The sequence below is a fragment of the Passer domesticus genome, chromosome 1 (assembly GCF_036417665.1).
Source record: "Passer domesticus isolate bPasDom1 chromosome 1, bPasDom1.hap1, whole genome shotgun sequence".
NCBI lineage: Eukaryota > Metazoa > Chordata > Aves > Passeriformes > Passeridae > Passer > Passer domesticus.
The window spans coordinates 70,542,502-70,564,322 of NC_087474.1; the positions used below are offsets into that span (position 1 = coordinate 70,542,502).

Consider the following 21,821-nt stretch of genomic DNA (forward strand, 5'->3'; position numbering starts at 1 on the left):
TCCTCTAAATGCTCTTGGCTGTGTCCTTTATCCTTGTGGGAACCAGCTCCTGATGCCACCAAGCTGAGTTTAGTCTTGTTTCCCCATTCCTTAGCTGCAGCAGCTCACATTTGCCTTCAGTGCCAAGAAGCTCTGTAAAGCTGGATATGGGAAGTGTGAGTGGCCCTACTGGGAGTAGTGGCTATTTCTATGTGGAGTGTTTAGTTGGCACCAAATCTGCTGGGTGGCTGCAAGCCTGGCTCAGGTACAACCAGCTCCTTTTTCCAGGGGCTTCAGATCCCACATGCCCATACACTCCCATTTGGGTGGTGTATCTTGTACAGGCTGTTCATAACGCAGATGCGGGGCCAGTAAGCAAGTGGGAAACTGCTGTGCTGACAGCTATTCTGGTATTTGCACACAGTCCTAATTGATAGAGCTATTCATGTGGGGAAATAAGCATCTGTATCTGCAGAGTCAACATGTTTTTAGGGCACTGAGGAGACAGACAATTGGAGAGTAACAAACAGTAAGAAGAGCCAGAGTTGGGTTAAAGCAGCACTGCTGTATTCTAGTGTTGCATTGTATGGGGCTTCAATTTGGTCTTTGCCTGAAAAGAAGCTCAGTGGGCTGCAGAAGCTGGTGTTTCCTGGTGGTGTAATTTCTTCTGAACTACAATTTGCACTGCTGCACGATAGGGAGATATGAAATAAGGCTTTGTGTGCACTTAGCAATTAAAAATTCCAGTGCAAGTTACTGTGGGGTTGTTTTGAACCCAGGCAATTGTCTTATGCCTGAGTGCCTCCTTCAGCTTTAATTGGATGTTTTCCACTTGTTGCTAATACAGTTATGCCTTTTAAAGGCATAAAGACATTCAGTGAGAAAATTGGGAAGAATTTGTATTACAAGACATGTAACTGTTGTTTCTGTCTTTGTTATAGTCCGCTGATGATAATTACACAGAAGATCACGACACTTGCATGCCAGCTACATGATGGTAAGAAAAGGAATCTCTTCCTATGTCCTGAAGACAGCCTTTATATACCAGTGAATTCTATGGTTGATTTATGGAGTGAAAGAATGTTGTTCAGTGAGTTGAGTTGTTCCAAATGAAGAAGAAAAATGCTTTATAGAGGAAAAATGAGAAGCTTAAAGTTTTGATCAGTTTTTAGGATCAAACTGTCTTTGCAATATCAGAGACAACTGTTTTCCCTTTTGAGTATTCTGCTTCCTTGGGGCCCAATTTGGATTTTAGCTAATACCAGTATCTCCTGTTTAGATGCTACAGTGCATCTCCATTAAGTTCTCTGAAGCTGTTACTGATTCTCAGAAGTCAAGAGCTGATGGTACATACATTCAGTCATTAATGTTAATTTAGCAAAAAATATGCTAGCACTGATATATGCAGTGGTAATTTACTCCATGAGTTGTGAGAGATAGAATTCAGTAGTTTTTCCCAGTGCAGAGAGAAGCACAGTTGCAAGCAAAATAACATTGTCTTCAGTCTTGTGCTGTGCTGTGACAAAGAGCACTATTATTTCCCAGTAAAACGCCTGTGTCTACTACAGTGCAAAGGCTAAAAATGTCACTTGTCATCAGTAGCATTATTGCTTGTGCCTACTGATGTTGCAGTGCGAATTTCTGATGGTCTGAAGCCCACTGCCTTACAAGCTGTGGGCGACCTAATAAGTGCCTTGCTATAGAGTTGTGAGCAAGGATTTAGGTGATGGCACACAGGGGTCTGGCATTGTTTGCAAGCCAGGTTTGCACAAGTGAATCTAATGCTTTTATCTGGGTATAAGAGGTACAGGTGGAAGCTTGGATAATTGACCATGTTGTTGGCATTCATGTTGCTGAGGCTTATCTGCTTCTGTAAGTTGGCTCAGCTGAGGTATTGCTGCAATTCCACAGCAATGTGCAGCCAAGGTACACACCCAGGATGTTGAAGGTAAAGGATCAGACAGAAAAGAAAAAGACAACAGCAGAGGCAGAGGCGTTCTAAACAGACCAGAAATCCTACAGAGTAATGATGGTGGAAAAGGCTCATTACATTGCAAACATCCATATATGGAGCAGTTGATCAAATGAAGGCAGCTTGCAGTTCAAGCATCAGTGGCAAATTTGTATTTGTAAAAATTTAACACAGCTGTCCGTAAATGGAAACAGACAAACAAAATACCCAGTCCTTTAAGTAATTAAGTGTTAATTGTTTCTCTGAAATTCAGGCCCTCCCAGTATTTACAAACTGAAACAGTGGAGAGAGAATGTAAATGAGCAGCTTATCAGCAATCGTTTTAGGATGTGGGTCCTGTGTCTGTATTGGTAATTATGGCCAGTATGTTTAGAACAGTAGTGTCAATTGGTGCCAAGCCCCTGATCTTCTGGGGGTGTGCACGTGGAGCTGTGCTCATGCTCCACACCAAGTGCTGACTCATCCCGTGTACTTCTGCTGAAGACAGTGGAACTCCCTGCAGTATGTGCAGCTCTAGGGTGAAGGTTTTGAGGTATGTGCTATAAGCAGTATCTGTTTACCACTGGCCATGTCACAAGATTTTTCCATCGTTTTCCTGGGACATTGAGTCTGTGCCCTACCTCTGGCCCCAAAGGTCTTGTGCACTCAACAGGAGGTCATCCTTCCAGTCTGGACTTGTACAATTCCAGTTTATTACTGATGTGGATGTTTAGGCTTCCTCCAGCAGCAGGTTGCTGGGCTGCTCGTTCACACCAGTGGAGCTTCTGTTCCCTGAGTGCCTGTTTGCCTTCCTCTGACCACTCCTCCTGCTGTGAAATGCTCCATTTCTCACCAAGGAGCCAGCAGGAGGCTTGTGCTTAAATGAGCCAGCAGCTTCTGGCAACAGAGGTTTTCCCAGCCCAGGACAGTTTGTAGAGGCTGTTGGGGGTCACAGCCAGTTGGTGGTATTGCCACTTCCATTGTGTGTGTGGGAATGCTATGGCTGCTCTTCCTGACAGTGTAGCCAGGGTGAGAAAGGGGGAATGAGGTAAGGAACTGGGTAAAGAGGTAGAGTAGAACTTGATATACAAGTTAGGGATTGAAATGTATTAAAATCACTTCTTACAAAGAAATTTTGAAATTATGACATTAGGAATTTATTTGTGGGGTGCAATCATAAGGCTTTGAGAATAGCTTTTACTATTAGTGTTTTGGAAAGATCTAATATGTCTTTTCTTTCCAGGAATAGGGCGACAAGCTGAGGAACTCACTGCTGAGCAGAATCGGCTTGCTGTAAAGTAAGGATGTAACTATCAGAGTGATTTGTGTTTAATTTCTGCCAAAGAAGTTGACTGTTTAGGTTGTTTGTCATTTGTTCTTTTGTTTGGGTTGGTTCTTTTTTTTTTCATAACAATATAAAGGACAACATAGTGGCCCAGCCATGGAAATGTTTCTTGCTCCTTTCCAGTCCATGAGATATCAAAAATCCTACATGTTTTTTTTATTTGCTTGAAAAGTTTTGTTTTTGTAATGTTGCTGTCATTACCCTCCTTACACAAATGTACTTTCTCCCTTATATTCCTTTTTTCTTCAGTTCAAGACCTCTGCCTTTATCATCTGTGCTGGTCAGTAAAGCGCTGAAGTACTTGGCAATGTTTCATAAATATACTTAAATATATACTCCACATGCAACAGAACAAGTTTTGCTGTATTAACTCTTTTAAATTCAGGCTAAGACTATACTATACAAACTTGTTGGCTGTTATCTTCATCTGATCTGTGATGTGCTATCTTTCCAAGTAATTATTCCTCCCCTGTCAACAATCCACTGCATAGTAAAAATCCATTTTGGTTCGAGCCTTGATAGTTCAAGTACTGCTTTTCTTTGCTATAATATTTGAATGCTGAATTTTATTTTTTTGGTCTCTCTCCATAATGTTAATACTCCTAGGTCTCTGTGTTATTTAACTTCTCATTTTCCATATGGAGAGAGCACTTCTTTGAGCACCCTTTTTTTCCTAGTTTGTCCCTCAATACAAATGCAATATAGAGTTGAATTTGTGAGTGTTTTATTGTTAGGTTTTTTGGGGTTTTTTTGTTTGTTTTTAATGAGGAATTAGTGTTACAGAATTACTCTTAGAACCATAAGTACTTTTCACTATGATATGTCTGTTATGGCCAAGGAAAAGATTTCCTTAATTTCCAAGGTAGAAGATTCAGCCATCAGAAAATCTGCCTATGTGCTTCAGAAAGTAAAGGAGTAATTTCTTGAAGAGCAAAACTCTTGTACGTAGCCGTGACCCCATAGTGTCTATTTTTAAAGGACACAGCATAATTTTTAACTGCACTTGGTCCTTAATTCTAGTCAAATTCTCACTAAACAGGCTTAGGTTTTTTTTCTTGTACAGTAGATGAGTTCATATTAGAAAAGAAGATGACAATAGCTTAAGTGTCAGTGGCAGACAAGTCATAACTGAAGAGTTTTAAATCCCCTTTGGTAATACAGCCTTTTGTCTTCTCTCCTGTTCTTGGTCTGTTTTTGTTTCTCACTCATCCTCTGTACATTCCTTTGTGCATTGCTCATGTCTCCCCACCCAACCATGTGCAGAACCCGAGCTGAAACTAATGACTTTATTTTTAATCTTACTGTAGAGCTAGGAAGCCCACATCATGGACCTGTTTTTGCAGAACAGAAAGATGACCCCAAATTGTTTTCTCCATCTTACTGTGAAATGCTTTCACCAGAGAACATACCATTCAGGCACTAACATCTACAATAACCACTAGGGTGAATGCAGAAAATCCTTGCTAATCTAACTGTTTATTCAAACTAAATCCACTTCAGAATAGAAGTAGGCAACAGAAAATGTTTAACTGTTGCTTAGTTTTTCTGCTAGAAATTTGTTTTAGTCTTAAAGAATTTTAAGTGTCTTTTGGTTATGCGTGTCCATCTGTGTCTTGGGCAGGAAAGCCCTCAAGCACTGTGCCCAAGTTTGTGTTCTCATCTGAGGGCTCCATGTTTACTTGCATGGTAACAATTAAGACATTTGTGGAGAGCACTCACTATAGTGCAGTGCAGAACACGGTGCACAGTTTGGATGTTGGCATTTTCTGCCACATAAAAACCTCAAGCCTAACAATTTACAAATTACACTATTGCTGAAAGGCTTTTGCATCTTTCTTTTTCCACCCTAATGATCTGTAGCAAGAACAGTAGATATTCTTCATTTTACATCAAATGTACAGCCCTAGAAGGAACTGGTGGGATATGCACTTGCAAAATGGAAAAAAATTAATATGACTTTCATCTTCACCCATCTTTCAATTAATATTTTTCCCCCCACTTAGTTCCTTTTCCTGTTCATGATGCAATACAGGCAATTACTTCCTTTATTTGAACAGTAGGAGAGAGTGCTTATTCATTCACTTCCTGTATGTCTCATAAGACTCTTCCCATTTTTAGAAAGGCTGAACTGAAGGGAGGGTGAGAGCTCCTCCCAGGACTGAGAGCCCTGGTTTTAGAGACTCCCTGCCCTGTGGTTTGTATAACAAGGCAGTATGGTCCCTGACATCCTGGACAGATGTCTAAAACCAATTACCAGCTTCTCACTCCTGGTACTGTCCAAAATGGACAAATTTATTACTGTTCTTAGCTAAAAAGTTTCTAAGATTACAACTTTTCAAATCACTAGCATTAGTTCACCTGTGGTTTAAGCACTTCCATGTTACCTTTGCTCTGACTGCCATCTACCAGACATCACCAGAATATGACAGGTTGTGTTTTATCTTCCTCAGAACAGATCTAGAGAGCTTTCAGCTGGGGGGAAATGGGTAGGGGAGAGGAGAGGACTGAGGCAGACAGTGTGACAAAAAACATTGGTGAAACCCTTTGATATGTTTTACCTTGTTTTGTTGTTTTTTTTTATTATTTTTATTTTTAATTCGTTCTGTTGTGTGTGACTGATTTTTCACAGGTCAAGACCTTCTTTACTGGAGTATTTAAGTTATCTCCTCAATTTTATGAGCATCATAGCTGGGCCTTGCAGCAATTACAAGGACTATATCGCCTTCATTGAAGGGAGGCATGTGCACATGAAACTGTTAGAAGTGAACTGGAAGCAGAAGGGTTATGACAAACTTCCTGATCCTTCTCCAACTGTAAGTTTTAAAATGACAAAGATTGATTGCAGGGGGCAGGAAAGTACAGCTTTGTACATGATTCTCATAATTAAAAGCTAAGAAGAAAAACCAGTTTGGGGTTATCTTGCCAGTAAAGGTTACAGTGAGTTTTTTCTGTCAGTGGCTGCTGTTTTTATCACAAGGTCAGGGGTGAAGGGGCTAGCGAATTTGCCAAATGGGTTTGCCATGCAAAAAGGGTCAGTTGTTAATGGGTGTCCTTTGTGCAGCAATGGGAATGGGCTGCAGCTTCTGACAATGACAAGTTGCAGTTCAGCTCCAGACAGAAGAGGAAATATCAGAAAACCAAAAAAAAGTCAAATCTCCCCCATAGTGCAGGGGATGTTAGAAGTACATGAATCACTGCTAATCAGAAACTGTAGCCTGTCCAGGTGGTTTGCAAGAGTACACTTTACACACTTTAAGATGACTCAAGAGGTGATTTTTCTACATTGTTTTAACACTGATCTGGTTTTATATTTTTTTAATATTACTTAAAATGTTCTTAGAAAATAGCCTTTTTGTAAAGCAGGATAGCGTAGCATGAGGTCCAGATTTTCTCTCTTACCTCAAGGTGACACAGAAAGTGTAGCTTTGTGAATGTGTGCAGGATGCCTCCTCTGAAGCTGAGTATGTCCTTTTGTATAATGATTCCTGTTGCACACAGTTGTCTTTCTACTGACCCTAGTGGTGTTAGTTCTGATTTACATTACTCTAAGGTCAGAATAAGGCCTATATTGTGGAGGATGCAAGTCAGGAGCGAGTATTAAAATCTGCATAAAAAACAATTTCACATTTCTTTATTCCAGAATTTGGAGAATATATAAAAATAGATCAAAAATCAAAAGAATTAAAAAATACATAGTATTTTGTTGTTTTAATAGTATATTTCATTTTTATTAGCCTTTTGACAACATGAGCCAATTTTCACATGGTATCCAAGTGCCAGATTAGTTTTTAATTACAGCTGGATCAAGAAGGGTTTACCCATGGTGTGTATTTGCAAACAAGCTTTGAACTACTGCAGTGATTGTCAATAATGGTGTGTAGGAAGCTAGCGAGCTGGAATTGACAATGTGTGGCAGAGCACATACCCTGTATCGTGGGTGCAAGTGTGCTGTAACATTGAAACACTTTTTCGACAAATTATTTTTAGCAAGACTTCTGGGTAGTAAGACCTCCTGTTGCAGAGAATATCAGTGCTTTTGGCATCCAGGAGGAGCCCAGTCTTAAGTTCCAGGAGGGGACAGTACATTTAGAGAAGATTTCTGCTTTCCGCTGTAGGGCTTGGTTTGTTTCCTTTCCCATTTTAGAATCTCCTCATGCTGATGTAGAGTCTGTCATGAAGTTCATCACTGATTTTGACTTGTGACTGTCCTACCTATCTACAGATAGTTCAGTAAACCAAATTAAACTAGAGCTGTGACTCTGGCCTTCTCTTGGTCACCTCTTCTAAATTAAATAGTATCAACTTTGTCACTGGTAACTTTAATGGTTCTTGAAGCCCCTTGTTTTTGTATGTCATGAGCACTGCCTTGTTTTTCCCCTTAAGCAAATGTTTCTAATGAATGTTTAATTGTTTGTGCTTTTCAGGGAGCAGTGATGTACAAGCTGTGTATCACACTAGTATCTCTCATTTTATTCTTGACACTTACCAAGAACTTTCCTATGGCATACATTATTGATAACGAATTTCTTGATAAAACTCCCTTCTTGTCAAGACTTGGTTACCTGTATGTTGTAACACAGGCAGCAAAACCAAAGTATTATTTTGCATGGACGTTGGGTAAGTCTGGCTACATTATGTACTTTTGTGTGTAGCAAATGAGTTCCTAAATGGGGGAGGAGGTCTGAAACCTGGGATGGGGGGAAATAAAATTGTCCCTAGACCTGTAGTTCACATGGGAGATGTACTCCTTTAGGCAGTGGACCCTGTGCTTGTTGGGGGCTGATGCTAGGCCTTGCCTCTAAAGCACTGTGGGGTCCTGTATACACCTGGGCTTTAAGCAGTCCAGAGAAAAGACTGGAGAGCTGTGGAGAGCAAAGGAAGTGTTGGGAAGGACCAAAATGTATGCAAGGAAAAGGGAGAGGAGAAGTATGAGAGCTCACTGAAGAGGGAAACAAATTTTTTTAGGAGCCAGTGAGACTGGTGGTCAAAATAATCTTTTTGCATTTTACCTTCTTCTTTTACAAGTCATGTTTCACCATCTATGTGTGAAGAGTCAAATCCTTTAGGCCAGGCTGAAGATCTCCTGGATTTTTTTGCTGGTATTGCAAGACGTTGTAGGGTAGATCCTTGAAGTCCAGCAAGGAATGCATGTACCTTAAAGCTGGGCAGAGTGTCACTGAGACAGGATGGAAATAGCCAGGGAGATTCATTGCGAGGCTGTGATTAAACTGCTGGGAATAAAACTGTCAGATTCAGGGAAGGCAGCCAGGACTGGCATGTGTGGGATGGGGAAAGGCTTTGAGATAAAGAATGCCTTGCTCACAAACTTACTTTTGTGGGATCCAGTGTTAAATTGTTGCTTCCATTTTTTTCTGGCATTATGGTTAACTGGAAGGCCATTATTAAAGAGATAAACTGAACTTGCATTTGTGACAAGACCAAACTGCAGAGGCTCTAGAAATGTCTTGCACATGCGGCAGTTAGCAGAAAAGTATGCATTGCATAGTGGAGGGTGAGGCCTCATCTATTCACATCCCAAATCCAGGCAGCAGAACAGCAGGCACTTTATCCTTTTTTTATCCTTTCCCAGTTTTGCTCCCGGTGGCCTGGCCCGGGGTATTACAAAAGCCCTGCTGAAACGGGCCGATAAATGCGTCCTGCCCTCAGGACAGGACAGGCACGCCATTGTGTGGGAGCTGCACCGCCCAGATCCACGGAAAGAAAATTCTGCTTCTTGCTGGGATAGTTCTGGGAACATGGCTGCAAACCTAACCCTGAGCTGTCAGTGAAACCACTTTGGGTGCCTCCAAGCAAGGAGCTGTGAAAGCCATACCCAGCCCGAGCTGTCCCAGCCTGCTTGGGGGGATTCGGGTCTGTGAGCAGCTCAGTTGTGACTTTGCTGTGCTTCACACCGTGCTCTGCAGACAGCAGCCTGGGAAGCAGCAGGCCGAGGGGGCTGCTTTATAATTATTGCTCATCCCACGATTGCTGGTTTCTTGGTTTTGGCCAAGAAACACTAATTATTTGGTCCCTCCTGTCCTTGGAGCAAGGAGGAGCAAATCCAGGAGTCCACTGCTCTGGAGGGATGGTTGTGTGCAGCTCCAGTCTCAGATTGGGCAGGATCCTCTGGGCCAGCTTCGGGCAGGGTTGTTGTTTATTGTTGGAGTGTTTTTTAAACAGGGAGAAAATTAAAACATGAAGAGCTTTCTTTCCATCAATAAAATCTCTCTAATTTAGGAAAGTGGAAAACAAAACAGAAAGTTTCAGGTTAGAGAAGGTTGCTTGTTTATTTATTTATTATTAGTCTTGTTGCTGATAATTAGGTTCCCTCCCTATTTTGTGCACTAGGGCTTCTCCATGAGCTTGTGCCTGTACTCACAGCATTTACAAAGCAAAATCAGTTTTCATTCCTGGGGAAGAAATGCTGACCTTTTTAAAGAATAACCAGGCTTGTATTTTGTAAGTGACCTGGAAGGAAAAGCCTAACCTGTATTTGCGTTTCCTTTTTTCTTCCAATGATCCTCAGTGTTGGCTGCAACTAGTGATCCAGAGAAAATAAATTCTCCCTTCTGTTTTCTTAGTACTCCAAGTAGGTGTTTCTAGCAGGGGCACACTGAAATCAGAATCTTGAGACCCAGTAATGAGGTGGCTCCCAGGCACTCTGAGAGGAGAGGTGGTTGACAAGGGTGCATCAGTGTGCAGTGCCTTCTGTTATCCAAGCTTTTACTTGCTTTAAGATAGCTACGTGTGTAACTGAAGTTACTCAATATTTGGTTCATAGAGATGTTGAGGCACTTCAGTGAGGCACTCAGCAACAGGATTAGCAAAAGGCTTTGTCTGCAGAATTCTGAATGACAGTCTTAATTAACATAGCCATGTTGGAGCTCTTAATAGAAATAATAAGCATGTCTTTGAGATATTAAGTTTTTTTTGAATTCTGGAAAATGCTGTGACATCCAGGTGCCCTTTTGAGAAAACTGCTCATTCATTTTATGGTAATATCTGTCTCAGATGAATAATAAAGGCCAAATAATAGGAAAAGTGATTTATATTCGTTAGGTTTTTATTATTTTATTTCTTCTGCACAAGGAGTAGCTGGTCTTTCCTCTTGAGGAAATTACTCTTGTGTAGCCTTATACTAATGCCCTTTTGCAAAGAAGAAGCTTTTCCTAGAAAGAGAGGTTGCTAAATCCTACAAAGCTGGCTTGAATGTTTGTTTAGTACCATACTGACTTGTAAGAAAAGATGTCTCTTCCAGCAGTCTGATTTTGACCTGTTTGCTTTGACATTGCAGCAGATGCAGTCAACAATGCAGCTGGTTATGGATTCAGTGGAGTTGATGAGAGAGGCACTTTCCGCTGGGACCTGTTGTCCAATTTGAATATCTGGAACATTGAGGTGAGATAAAGGAGTGGCTGCATTGGCATAATTATACAGAAATGAGCATGGTAATGGGTAAAGGCTTTACTGAAAGGAAAGTAAATCTATGCTACCAGGCTGCTCCTCTTTAGCACGAAGACTTTTTGTATTTTATCTTCTGGACAGATAAAATGCATCTGTCTCTCATGCTCTGTATTCAGGTTGTATTTCTAAATAGTTTTGTGAGGTCTAAAAATAATGATGTCAGATATTTAATAAATGAGCAGTCAATTACTGTAGATTGAGGCTGAACTCAGTGGGTCAGTAAATTATTTGCAGCTATGATTCTTCACCATCTGTGGTGTGTTCTGTTTATTTACTTCTAACAATCTTTCACTTTTGTAGCCCAGTTGAGATGAATGGTGGTAGTGAAAGAGGCTGCCACAAGTAGCACAGACACGTGCAAGGGTTGAATTGCCTCTGGTACATGGAGAAAAACAAGTAGGAGACATAACAGGTACAAACCAAGCAACCTGAGTGGGAGCTGACAGGGGCACACAGCTTATGTGGGTGCTGGTCTAGAACACCATGCAGCGAGCCACACTGTTTGTCAAAACATCTCTCCTTCCTTCCTTGTGACTGCTGCACACTTTTAAGATCCATTAGCCTTTTGAAAACTATTCATGTTTGTGTCTCTAATGCAAAAGATGGGCCATATAATTTGTTTGCCCTGAAGAATATTTTGTGAGTGCCAGTGAGATGTGGAAATATTTATGTGTCTGTGACTGCTTTCTAAAGACTTCTTTTTTAGAAAGAGGAGGAGCCTCCCTCTGTAATTCTCTAGCAGTGATTTTAAAAGTAATCACAGATAAAAATAAGTTGATTGCTTTATTGCTGAACAATCTGTGACTAAGTGAATGTGCTGTAATAGCTCTTCTCAAAAATGAAATAGCCCTTGTAATTCTTCCTTGAAGATGCCAAAATTGGAAGTCTCATTATGCATTCCCTGTTTTTCAACATCTTTCTCTTTTTCTTTTTTAACCATGATTGATCCTCCGTGTAGTCCTTGATGAGTACAGGATACACAGCCCAGAAATATTTTACACTTCTTGATGACAGCAACACCCTAGATACCACTCTGAGATCTTGAATCTATACCTGATTCAGTTTTGGGGCAGGAGATGATTCTTACTTTGATGGGCTGAGGGAGCTTCTGTTTGAAGGAAGAAAATAAAATGCAGCTAGTGCTCTTCAGTCAAGCCAAATGAAGGAAACAGGAGCCTTTGCTCCTCTCTACCCACTGAACTGATGGCCTCTCAAAACTTACTTCCTTTATGGGTCACACAGGCAACAGAGATCAGAAATTGTTTCCAAGAGCATAACATAGGGTGTTGTCTGATTTTTTTATGTTTGCAATGAGAAAAAGAGAGGCTACAGAGACCATGGCTCTGGCTAGGCCTTGAGCCATCACTTTATGTGCCAACAGCAATGCTGGCAGTTCAAGTGTGATTGTACAGTGTATACAGATACAGTCTATATATTCAGCAGGTATAGCCACCTGCATGTGTAAAATTACCTCAGAGCAGGGAACTTGAGTGCTAAATGTGACTATCTGATCTGTAGAAAAGATAAGCACATGGAAGGGGTTGTGTGGGCCTTAAAACATGACAGGGACTAAGCCCACGTGGGGGACTTGAAAGCCTTGGCAGCACGCTTGTTTTGACAGCCAGCAACTACTTCCTCTCTTGGTAATGTAACAGGGGAACTTAAAGGAGGCCAAAAGAGAGTGACAATATTAGTTGGAAGAGAAACTGTGTTTTTCTTGGCTTCTCATGGTGCAGTAATGCAATTAAAATGTGGCAGTGCTGCATTGGGAATTGTTAATCATTTTAACTCTTTAAATGCAGAGCATGAAATGCTAGCTTTAAGGATTCTGCATGGAAGTGCAAAGATATCTGTACATTCTTCTTGGAAGCCTTTGCCCTTAATCAATTTTTTCAGTCATTTTTTCATCTCTTGCCTTCGGCTAATATGGCAAAATATTGCGGTGTCACTGAATCATGTCCTCACTTGGCCAGGGTGTCCTTGCAGGTTTCTGCCAGCAGGCGAGGGACCAAGGTGGAGTTGGGAGGTGAAGCTGATCAGCAATAGGGGAACTAATGCTGAACAACAGAGTCCAGCAGTCCCCTAAAGCTGGGGGAGCTCAGAGGAGGAGGTATGGGTTGTTCTCTCAGGATACTGGAGTCCGCTCTGGTTTCTGAACCTTAGTGGTGGGCTGAGAATTGCCTTCTAAATTTAGTCCTAATTTTTTTTCCCATGTTTTTCAGTCTTCCCCCTTCCTTCTCTAAATAGTAATAATAATAATAAAAATAATAATAAATGTCTTTTTTTTAAATAACACTTTGTTTTAGTACCACTGTAGGGAAGTCCAGATTGTATAATGGGTAGCAAGATATCTCTTCCAGAAATAAAGCTGCTTATGAACTGAAAGGAAGGCCAAGTATATAAAACAAGAAAGCTTCTCAGATTGCCCATTATTTGAAAAGTAACCAAACACTGTATTTAATTATATGAGACAAAGTGAGATTTTAGAGCAAGTGCCAAGTGTTAGCAGTGAGCCATCAGCCTAGTTAATGTCCCTCCAAGTCATATTAGTATAATGATGGATTGTGGCACAGTCATCATAAAAGTTAGCTGCTAGAATTAATATTTTCCATATACCTCCTCACTAATTTAAATTGCAAGTAGTATTTTACAGGCTTCATTGCTAACATTTCATGTGAACTTCTTTTTTAGACTGCAACAAGTTTTAAAATGTACATTGAAAACTGGAACATTCAGACAGCTGCCTGGCTGAAACGGTAAGAGCAATGAAACAGTTACATGCTCGTGAGATCCAAAAGGCCTGGAAAAACACTGCTTGGTAGCTCTCATAAATGTAAAGCCTCTTGTTCTTCCTTTGTTTCCTGTATCTGTAATAGTTGGTGCAATACAAGGGTATTTGGTGCTGTAAAGTTTTATTGCTGCAAGTGTAAAATACTCCTATTTTTCATATGAGCGGCCAAGTCATAAACAAAGTGTTCAAAACTTCCATAATAGAAAGCAATAGCATTTTGTTGTTTCCCTCCATTAACTTTCCTGTACTGTTTTGCTTTGCTATGTTATGTTTCCCATGCTGAGGTGAGTCTTGCTGGGTCACTGGGATCCAGAATTCAGCGAGAAATAACGCAAAATCTTCAGAGCCCCAGTGTAGTCTGGTTCAGAGTTACCCTAAGATGCTTGCCAGGCAGTCCTTGTTTAGGATATGGGGAAGATACTTATAGCACTGAGATGATCTGATTTTAACCTGTGACTGTTAAGGCACATATTTTAAATATGATCATAAGTCAAAATTTTGTAGATTGGACTGTGTCTCATTACTCATTTCACTTTCTGGTGTGATTAAAGCTCAGCATACAGTCAGCATAGTGTCTGAAATGCAGGCACAGATTTATTGTAGTTATTGTAACTATAATGATGGTAAATAAATGCATTTTAAAAGTCAATGTCCACTATTTTTCATTATTCAAATGGTTCCTGGTAAGAAATGCATTACTTTGACTTGTTTCTGTGGAGCACAGCGTTTGATTGAAACTTCAGATAGCCAAATAGATTGGGTGTTGTTTTCTTAAACTGTTGTCCTTGCATCTGGGGAGTAAGATTTTTTTGCTGCTAAAGTTAGCTGGAATCCCCTGTTTTGCAACAGTTTAAGGCACTCCCTGTTGTTCCCAGCATCTGCCAGATAACTGTGCCTAAAAATACCTCTCTTCACTAGAGTGAAGGGTGGGGTCACAATTCTTTGTCTTTCAACTTACTCTTGATCTGTCATCAGAGTTTGGAAGAGTAATGTATGATTCCAGATAGAGATGTAAAGGTGAACAAGTCTTGCCTGCCCTTTATTCCATTATTGATTTAAATGCTTTGAGCAGCAGAAATATTTGTACAAGCACTCTTTGGGAACTCATTTGCATATAAGCATGCTTCCTCATTCCATCTAAACCTCCATTTAAATGAAGGGAGAGTGTCTCATGCCCTAGCCTGTGACTGAACCAAGATAAGACAGCTAAGAAAACAGAGTAAGACCTAAGAAACAGAAGGATTTCAAGCACAGTGGCCATTGCTCAACCTCTTCTGTTTTGTTTTCATTTTTGCAGTGTCTGCTATGACAGAGCTCCCTGGTACCCTACAGCTTTAACATTTATCCTGTCAGCCCTGTGGCACGGTATCTATCCTGGATATTATTTTACGTTTCTCACTGGAATCCTTATCACACTCGCAGCCAGAGCAGTATGTACCTTTCATTGTTCTCTTCTAAGGCTAGACACTATCCAGCTGTCAGCTGCACCCTCACATGGTCAAGCAGCTTATCCCTGCTGTGAGCCCTCTTTCATGCCTTTGCAGTCTTGGTGTTAGCTGAAACTCTGTTCTGTATTGATGCTAATTGCAAAGTACCCAGCAGTTATAACCAACACCAATTCTGGATGTAATGCACTGCTGTCCCTGGCTGTCAGAGGAAATGTTGCTTGAGGAAGTACAGTTAGGGGTGCCACTCGCTATGTCCATGCAGTCAAATTAGCTTGGGATTCAAGGTCATGTGGGTCTCCAGACTTCTGCTGCATCATATTGCCTGTATGCTGGCTTGTAATTAACTCTGGGCCCAGTCTTGCACAAGAAACTGCTGTGGGTTGAGCATTAGCCCAAACTTGAACAATTTGTGTGGATGCAATTGATGCAGTAAAATGGTCTCTGTGTTTATGGGCCTTATGTTGTGTAAAGTCACCAAATACAGAACAGGGCTCATGTCTCACTGTTGTTAAATTTATCACTGCTGATCTTTCAGGCTGAACCAGACATTTGTGCAGGGCTGGGATGCACCACTGTTGTCTTTTGGAGATGACTATGGATAAATAACCAGGTTAATCTGAAAGGATAATTAAACTAGTGACCAGTATTAACCACTATCGCTAGAGTAGGTTGCTTTGCCTCTCATTTATGAGGATTTTACAGATGTGAAACTAACTTAAAATCTCTAGGGAATGGCACACACTTGTAGGTAAAAGCACTTGTTCATTTAAAGTAACTTTGATTTACTGTTGATAAGCAGTAAGAAATGAAAGCCAGGAGGGAGGAACAGCTTCCCTCCCAAAAAATATTGTGCCAGACATCCAGAATGAGAGAGTCTGCCCCTGTGGTTATGACAGAGCAAACTGGGGGCCACTTCTCTGTTTGCCACTGGTTGACTGTGAGATCTTGAAAATGCCAGTCTGTAGATGTCTGCATTCCTGCTCCCAGTCCTTTGTAACTGGTGAATAAACCTTCCTGTGATACTAATGCTTATGGTAAACAGAGTTATGCACTGCTGTGTGTCTGTGTGGCTTTGCCAAAGAAATGTTTATATAATTTTCTGCTTACTTTTCCCTGACCTGCAGATAAGAAACAACTGCAGACATTACTTCCTCTCATCAGTGCCTCTTAAGATAGCCTATGATGTAGTTACCTGGGCGGTCACTCAGCTGGCTGTCTGCTACACCGTCGCACCATTCGTCATGCTGGCTGTGGAGCCCACCATAAAGTTTTACAAGTAAGTCCTCTTCCCTTGACTTTACTCTTTAGGGTGCCACGGACTTTTGTTAAATAACCCAAACCACGCTGAAAGGCAGTTATCATTTCATCAAATTTGAAAGGAGCTCAGACTGGATGCTTGCTAAAGTACAAGAGGTGACTTTTGCACTCCTGTAACATAATGAGATTATAACAATGCCAAGGTAGAGCACTTTGGTTGTTCTTCTCATTCTGTGTCCTTATGTGACATTTCATATAGTTGGTTTCCATTTCCAAAACAGTTGGGCCTCAACCATCAGCAGCAGCCAAGGCTGAAGAGGTTAAGAATAATGTGAGTTGACAGTGGGAAGGAGGTGCTGAACAAAGACCAGGCTTCCAGCTGCTGAATGAGTATAAGAGGAGGTGTGCTGGATCAGCAGGAGATATGGAGGGCTCCTGGCAGAGTATTGCTCCTTGAAATCAGTGTGCTTTTCGTTACAGAAATATGCTTCTCTTCTTACAAAGGGAGTACTTCCCCAGATGCCTCAAAAATAGGAAAACACTGGTGTTGCAGAGTACATTGAATGTGCTCTAATAAAACCAAGTTGAAATACAGAAATTCAGAAAATAATTACAAAAGGGAGATGGGACTGCATGGCTTTACTCTTCTTTCATTTTACTGTCAATATAGAGTAAGAGCTTTTGGTTCAGAAGTAAGACAATTCCTTCCTCCAACATAAAAGACACAAAACCGGTAGTCAAGATAGATGCTGTCTGTTTGCAGGAGGCTGAATGTCAACATTTTCTCTTCCTGTTTCTTGAAACATTTGATTTCAACACAGAAAACTTACCATGAAGTAAAAATTTCTCCAGATCTTTCTTAGCCTAATTTCTTAATAATCTTGCTCTGGTGACTTTTGCCCTGGTTAACTTTGAACATAGTAAACATTTAAACTTAGAGACTCATAAGCAAGGAAATGTTATGCTTTTGGACTAGGGCATGAATTTTTGGAGCACTTCACACCACAAGCAGTGGTCTTAAGCACCTTACAAGGATATTAAGGACTATGGTAAGAAGCATAGATGAGACCACAGAAATGTGCATTGCTATGTTTAACAGCTGGACCATACTGGTCCCAATCATCATTTCCCCCAAGTTGCCAGAACCTCATCTATTTGGTTTAAGTATTTTTTATTTCTCTTCTAACTTGTGTATACTGAATTATTTGAAATAAAAATATTTGATGTTTAGAAACATACCAAATACAGATATCTCTGAGCAGTTACCTTCAAAAATGCAAGCCTTCTGTAAACGTCATTACCTGACCTTCTCCAGTTAAAAGCTGAGTGTTTTGATTTATTTAATATGTCAGCACTTTGGTTGAATTTATTTCTTTCTGTCACTTTTTAAAATTCTTTTTGAACTATGAATGATATTTCCGCACAACTTGGCCGTGTGTATTCTAATCTTAACAGAGAGATGGGTTGAATTACATGGGTCTATGTGAGCTGTCAGACTTTGGATTCTAGGGTTTGCTGATGGTTACCTTGCCCCATTATCATCCACAGCAGCATTTTCATCCATGCCAGAAGACACCATATTCCGAGACCGTGTGAAATTCAAGGGTATATTTTTGTGCTTTCTAGGTCAGGCTCATACATTCTGCATTCATCCCTTAGCACTACATTCTGCATATTGGGGTTACAAAATTCATGTTATTCTCAACAAAAATATAATATTCTTTCTGCTTCTGTTCCCAGGTCTGTGTATTTTCACATGCACATTCTAAGCATCCTGGTGTTGCTCCTGTTACCAATCAGACCTCAAACCCACTCTGTAAGAAGGGCTCAGAATCAGGCCATGCTGAACTCTATTAAAAGCAAAGACAAATGATGCCTCCAAAGAAAACTGCCAGCATTGGGAAATCAAACTGTTGTATTGTAAACAAAAAAAAAAAAAAAGAAGAAAAACGGGTTGCAGGAGGATCGAAGTACAAGACAAGTGGCATTTCTGTTGGCTATCTTAAAATCTTACTGGAGAGGGCAGAGAAGAGCCTGAATGACTGTAATTCAAATTATTCCAGTTAATGGAGATTTTACAGGCAACGTTTACAGGCTCATGGGGCATTTCATTTTTATATGAAATATTTTTATGAAGTGTTTTTATATATTTAAACTTTTTCACAGAGAGGCATTTTTTCTCTTTTACAGAAATACACAACTATTAATCAACAAAGAATCTTGTGATTAGAGAAAGGGACAGAAAGCAGCTAGTAAAGAGTTAGAGCAGCTGCCTGATAGCCTGGTGCTGTGGGCAGCTGTCAGGGGAAACTTTTCATCTCTTGGTTGTGGAGAGAGATGGTGCAAGTAGAAGACTACAGGCTTGCTGTGGGGTTGCTCAAGGTGCTGGCGCTGACTTGTGCCCCAGCAGGGGGAAGGGGGAGCGGGGCTTTCCCCAGCAAACCCCAGAGCAGGGACTGCAGCCTGAGCTGGGCAGCAAAGGTACTTCACAATGTGACACCTGCTGGTGATGAGGGCAAGGCAAGTCCCTTGGGATTTGGTGTCTGGGATACCTGGCTAAGCCAAAATTTAAAGCCAAGTAAAAGAAAAACAAAAGGCAGAAGGGGGGAACTCAAATCTAGAGTAAAAGAAGGGACATGCAGCCTGTGATCTGTAGAGTTGTGCTTCTCTAATGACACAGCTGGTGCTCTTTGCTACATCAGCCTTACTTTGTAGTCCTAGTGATGCAGCACTTCCTTTATGGTATCAAAATGAGTGAGGAGCCATATAGGGTTAGTGTTTTAAAACTTGCAGGCATGGGTTAAATCTGAAAAAGCTTTGTAGTGGATCAGACTGTTCTACTCAAAACCATCCCCTCTTAAGGAGGGGTTACATTCCAGCAGACAACACTAATAGGAAACCTGAACAGTAATTATCACAGTAATAATAAATAATTCTCTACAAAATATTGTGATCACCACGAGAGTCAAGACTGAGTCCTTGTGTGATCTTGACATCTGACTTAACTGTTGATGCAAGTTTCCCTGCTTGCAAAGTCCTTGACTTACAGGGATGTTTTGAGGCTTGATTCCTAAGCGCTTGTTGTGCATTGAGATAACCTGCTGCAAAATGCTGTGTCAGGGTTTTTTATTATTTTTCTTAAATCCACTTAACCCAGTAAAATAGATTGGTACCACACATCAAAACCAACTGAAGCATTTTTTAAAATGTTTCCCAGGAATGTTTTTATCAGGATTGTGTAGAAGCAGTTCATTCGTTAAAGTATTGGTATTACTTTATCAACATTTAACTAATGTGTGATTGAGGAAAGAATCTGCTGTTTCACTGCATTCTGATTTTTGTGTCAGATTACAGTTTTGCAGAATCCTCATGTTTGGGAAGACACAAATCAGTGAAACCAACAAAGTTCCAAAAAAAGTGATTTTTTTTTTCTTTGATGGGAATTTTTTGTCCCGTGACCATGTTATTACTTAGAGCATAGTTCATGGAAGAGTTTATTTGCTAATTTATTTTAAAAGGCAAGATGGGATTCAAAGATTGATCTGAATAAACAATTTGCTTTGTGTCACTGCCTGGCATTATTGATCACTAATGTCTAATGTGAAAATGGGTGAGTGGGTGGGTGAAATCACACTTGTGAGGGAAGGTGTTCAGGTCTGCTGGATTTTAGAGCAGCTAAGCTTTCCATCCTGCTCCTGCTGAAACAGAGACAAGGTGACCCCTGTCTGTTTTCGTGGCAGCTTTGCCCTTAACTTGGCTGGTCTTTTTTTTTGTCATGGTACGTGCATTCTCCTTGTGGCACCAGCCTCAGTTGCATCTTGGGCATCTAATGTTTCCCTTGAGGTCTGATTGTGCCTGTATCCTGTATCCTGTGGGAGGGAACCAGGGCACATCCCCAGAAAGGGGTAGGGAGTTGGGTGCTGCTGGCCCTGGAATCCTGTGGGCTGAAGCCACTCTGAAATTGCCTCCCAGAAACAAAAGAAGCAGTGTCAGCTCTGCCAGAGCCAGCAAAATTCACATCAACTCTGGGCTTTGGCAAAAGTGTGGAAGGCAAATGTTCCCAGCAGGTTGGTCTTAGCACCTGCTTTGGAAAATAAGTGCTCTCAAAGGGGTTTGTGACTCTGTATCTGCTGCTCTGTGCCCTGAGATCTGCCTTGAAGAATTGTGTTTCCTGGGCTGTTGGGGTCCACTCTGGCTAGCTATAGACCCTTGCCCACACGATACTTCATAGACGAAGGTAAAAGATTGAGAAGTGCTCTCCTCCACGCGGGAAACATTGTCCTTTATTCCAAGACATGCATCAGGTGGACAAACCCATGGGAGAAAAGAGGGCGTTCCCTGGTGGCAGGGAGCTTTTATATCTCAGGATGGGGACAGAGGGAGAGGTCCACAGCCAATGGGATACCAGTGAGGAGTGGTGAGGGGAGGGATAACCCAAGGGAGAGACCACCAGGGGGTACTGGGGTAGGTGAGGGAAAGACCATGTGATGGGAGAAAGGGGTAACAAACCACATGGTGAAACATAAGTTATACAGTGCAATACAAAACTATTCTGTGCAAATTCCCAATCACCCAGTGCAAGAGAACAACTAAACTGGTGCACCACAACACTGCCTGCACAGCTCATGCCCTGTTCTGCAGTTCTTCCTGAGCTGTGTACATTTAAGAGAGGCCGGTATGATCAGTGGGGTTTCTCTTCTAGTGTTTCCCCAAGTGAAGCTTGCTTATACGTAATGTAATGCCATTGACTTATGTTGTAGTTTCAGCTTCTATAATTCATCTCACTAGCTGAGATGAATTAGTCTTGGCTAGTGAGAAAACTGTTACTCCCCTGTCATGTTGCCTTCTCAGCCTGAACCTCTCCCTGAAAACAGATGCCCTGGGACTCAAAGAGAACCAGTCATACAGATTTAATGTGATATGTTACATGAGCCAAAATTGAAACTGGCTTTTTGAAACATGGCATTTGCAGGGAAACTTGGTGGTTGAATTAGTCTTAAAGCTGGGTGGAAAAGAAGAAAATTACCTAAAATCTTTGCTATTACTATTGCTTTGCCTGTTATTATGGACTAGGCAGCATACCTAGACAAATGTGGCAGTGCTGCAAAGCTAACACAGAGTGGATATAAATGCCTGTAAAAAATTCCTTTGAAAAAAAAAAGGCTATTAGCTTTGAGGTTACCTTGATCAATCTGTTGTGTTAAGCCTTCCTCTCCTTTTCTTCTTCTCAGGGGGATGATATTTTGTTTTATAGAAAGACTGCAAACAGATGCTACTCTTTAGAGGAGACTTGTGCCAGTAATGTGCATCTACTTTGCACAGGAGTATATAATTCAAAGAGCCAAAGCAGAGATTTAGGTTAGAAAAAGATGACGTCAGGAACTTGAATTCTGGTAATTCTAATTCTAGTGTAATTTGAGAGTGCGTTTCAGTGATCAAAATACATGGTGGTGATTACCAATGTTATTAGTTTCTAATCCCTCTCTGGGTTCTTAGTGCTGCAAAAAACTCAAGAACATCTAGAGAGATTCTGAAGAGAGCAACAATCATGATGGCTTGTAAGAAAGAAATACAAGACTATCACAC

General features: G+C 41.0%; 1 protein-coding gene across 1 annotated transcript in view; it reads left to right on the forward strand.

Annotated features, from left to right (window-relative positions):
• MBOAT1 (membrane bound O-acyltransferase domain containing 1) overlaps positions 1-19,800 on the forward strand; it is a 55,761-nt gene extending 35,961 nt beyond the window's left edge. Inside the window, exons 5-13 of the mRNA XM_064422917.1 lie at positions 921-976; positions 3,174-3,228; positions 5,905-6,088; positions 7,700-7,892; positions 10,570-10,673; positions 13,431-13,495; positions 14,828-14,960; positions 16,103-16,254; positions 17,976-19,800. Of these exons, the coding sequence (XP_064278987.1) occupies positions 921-976; positions 3,174-3,228; positions 5,905-6,088; positions 7,700-7,892; positions 10,570-10,673; positions 13,431-13,495; positions 14,828-14,960; positions 16,103-16,254; positions 17,976-18,108 (1,075 nt within the window). The 3' untranslated portion in view covers positions 18,109-19,800. The remainder of the gene's footprint in view (positions 1-920; positions 977-3,173; positions 3,229-5,904; positions 6,089-7,699; positions 7,893-10,569; positions 10,674-13,430; positions 13,496-14,827; positions 14,961-16,102; positions 16,255-17,975) is intronic.
• Positions 19,801-21,821: the final 2,021 nt, after the last annotated feature.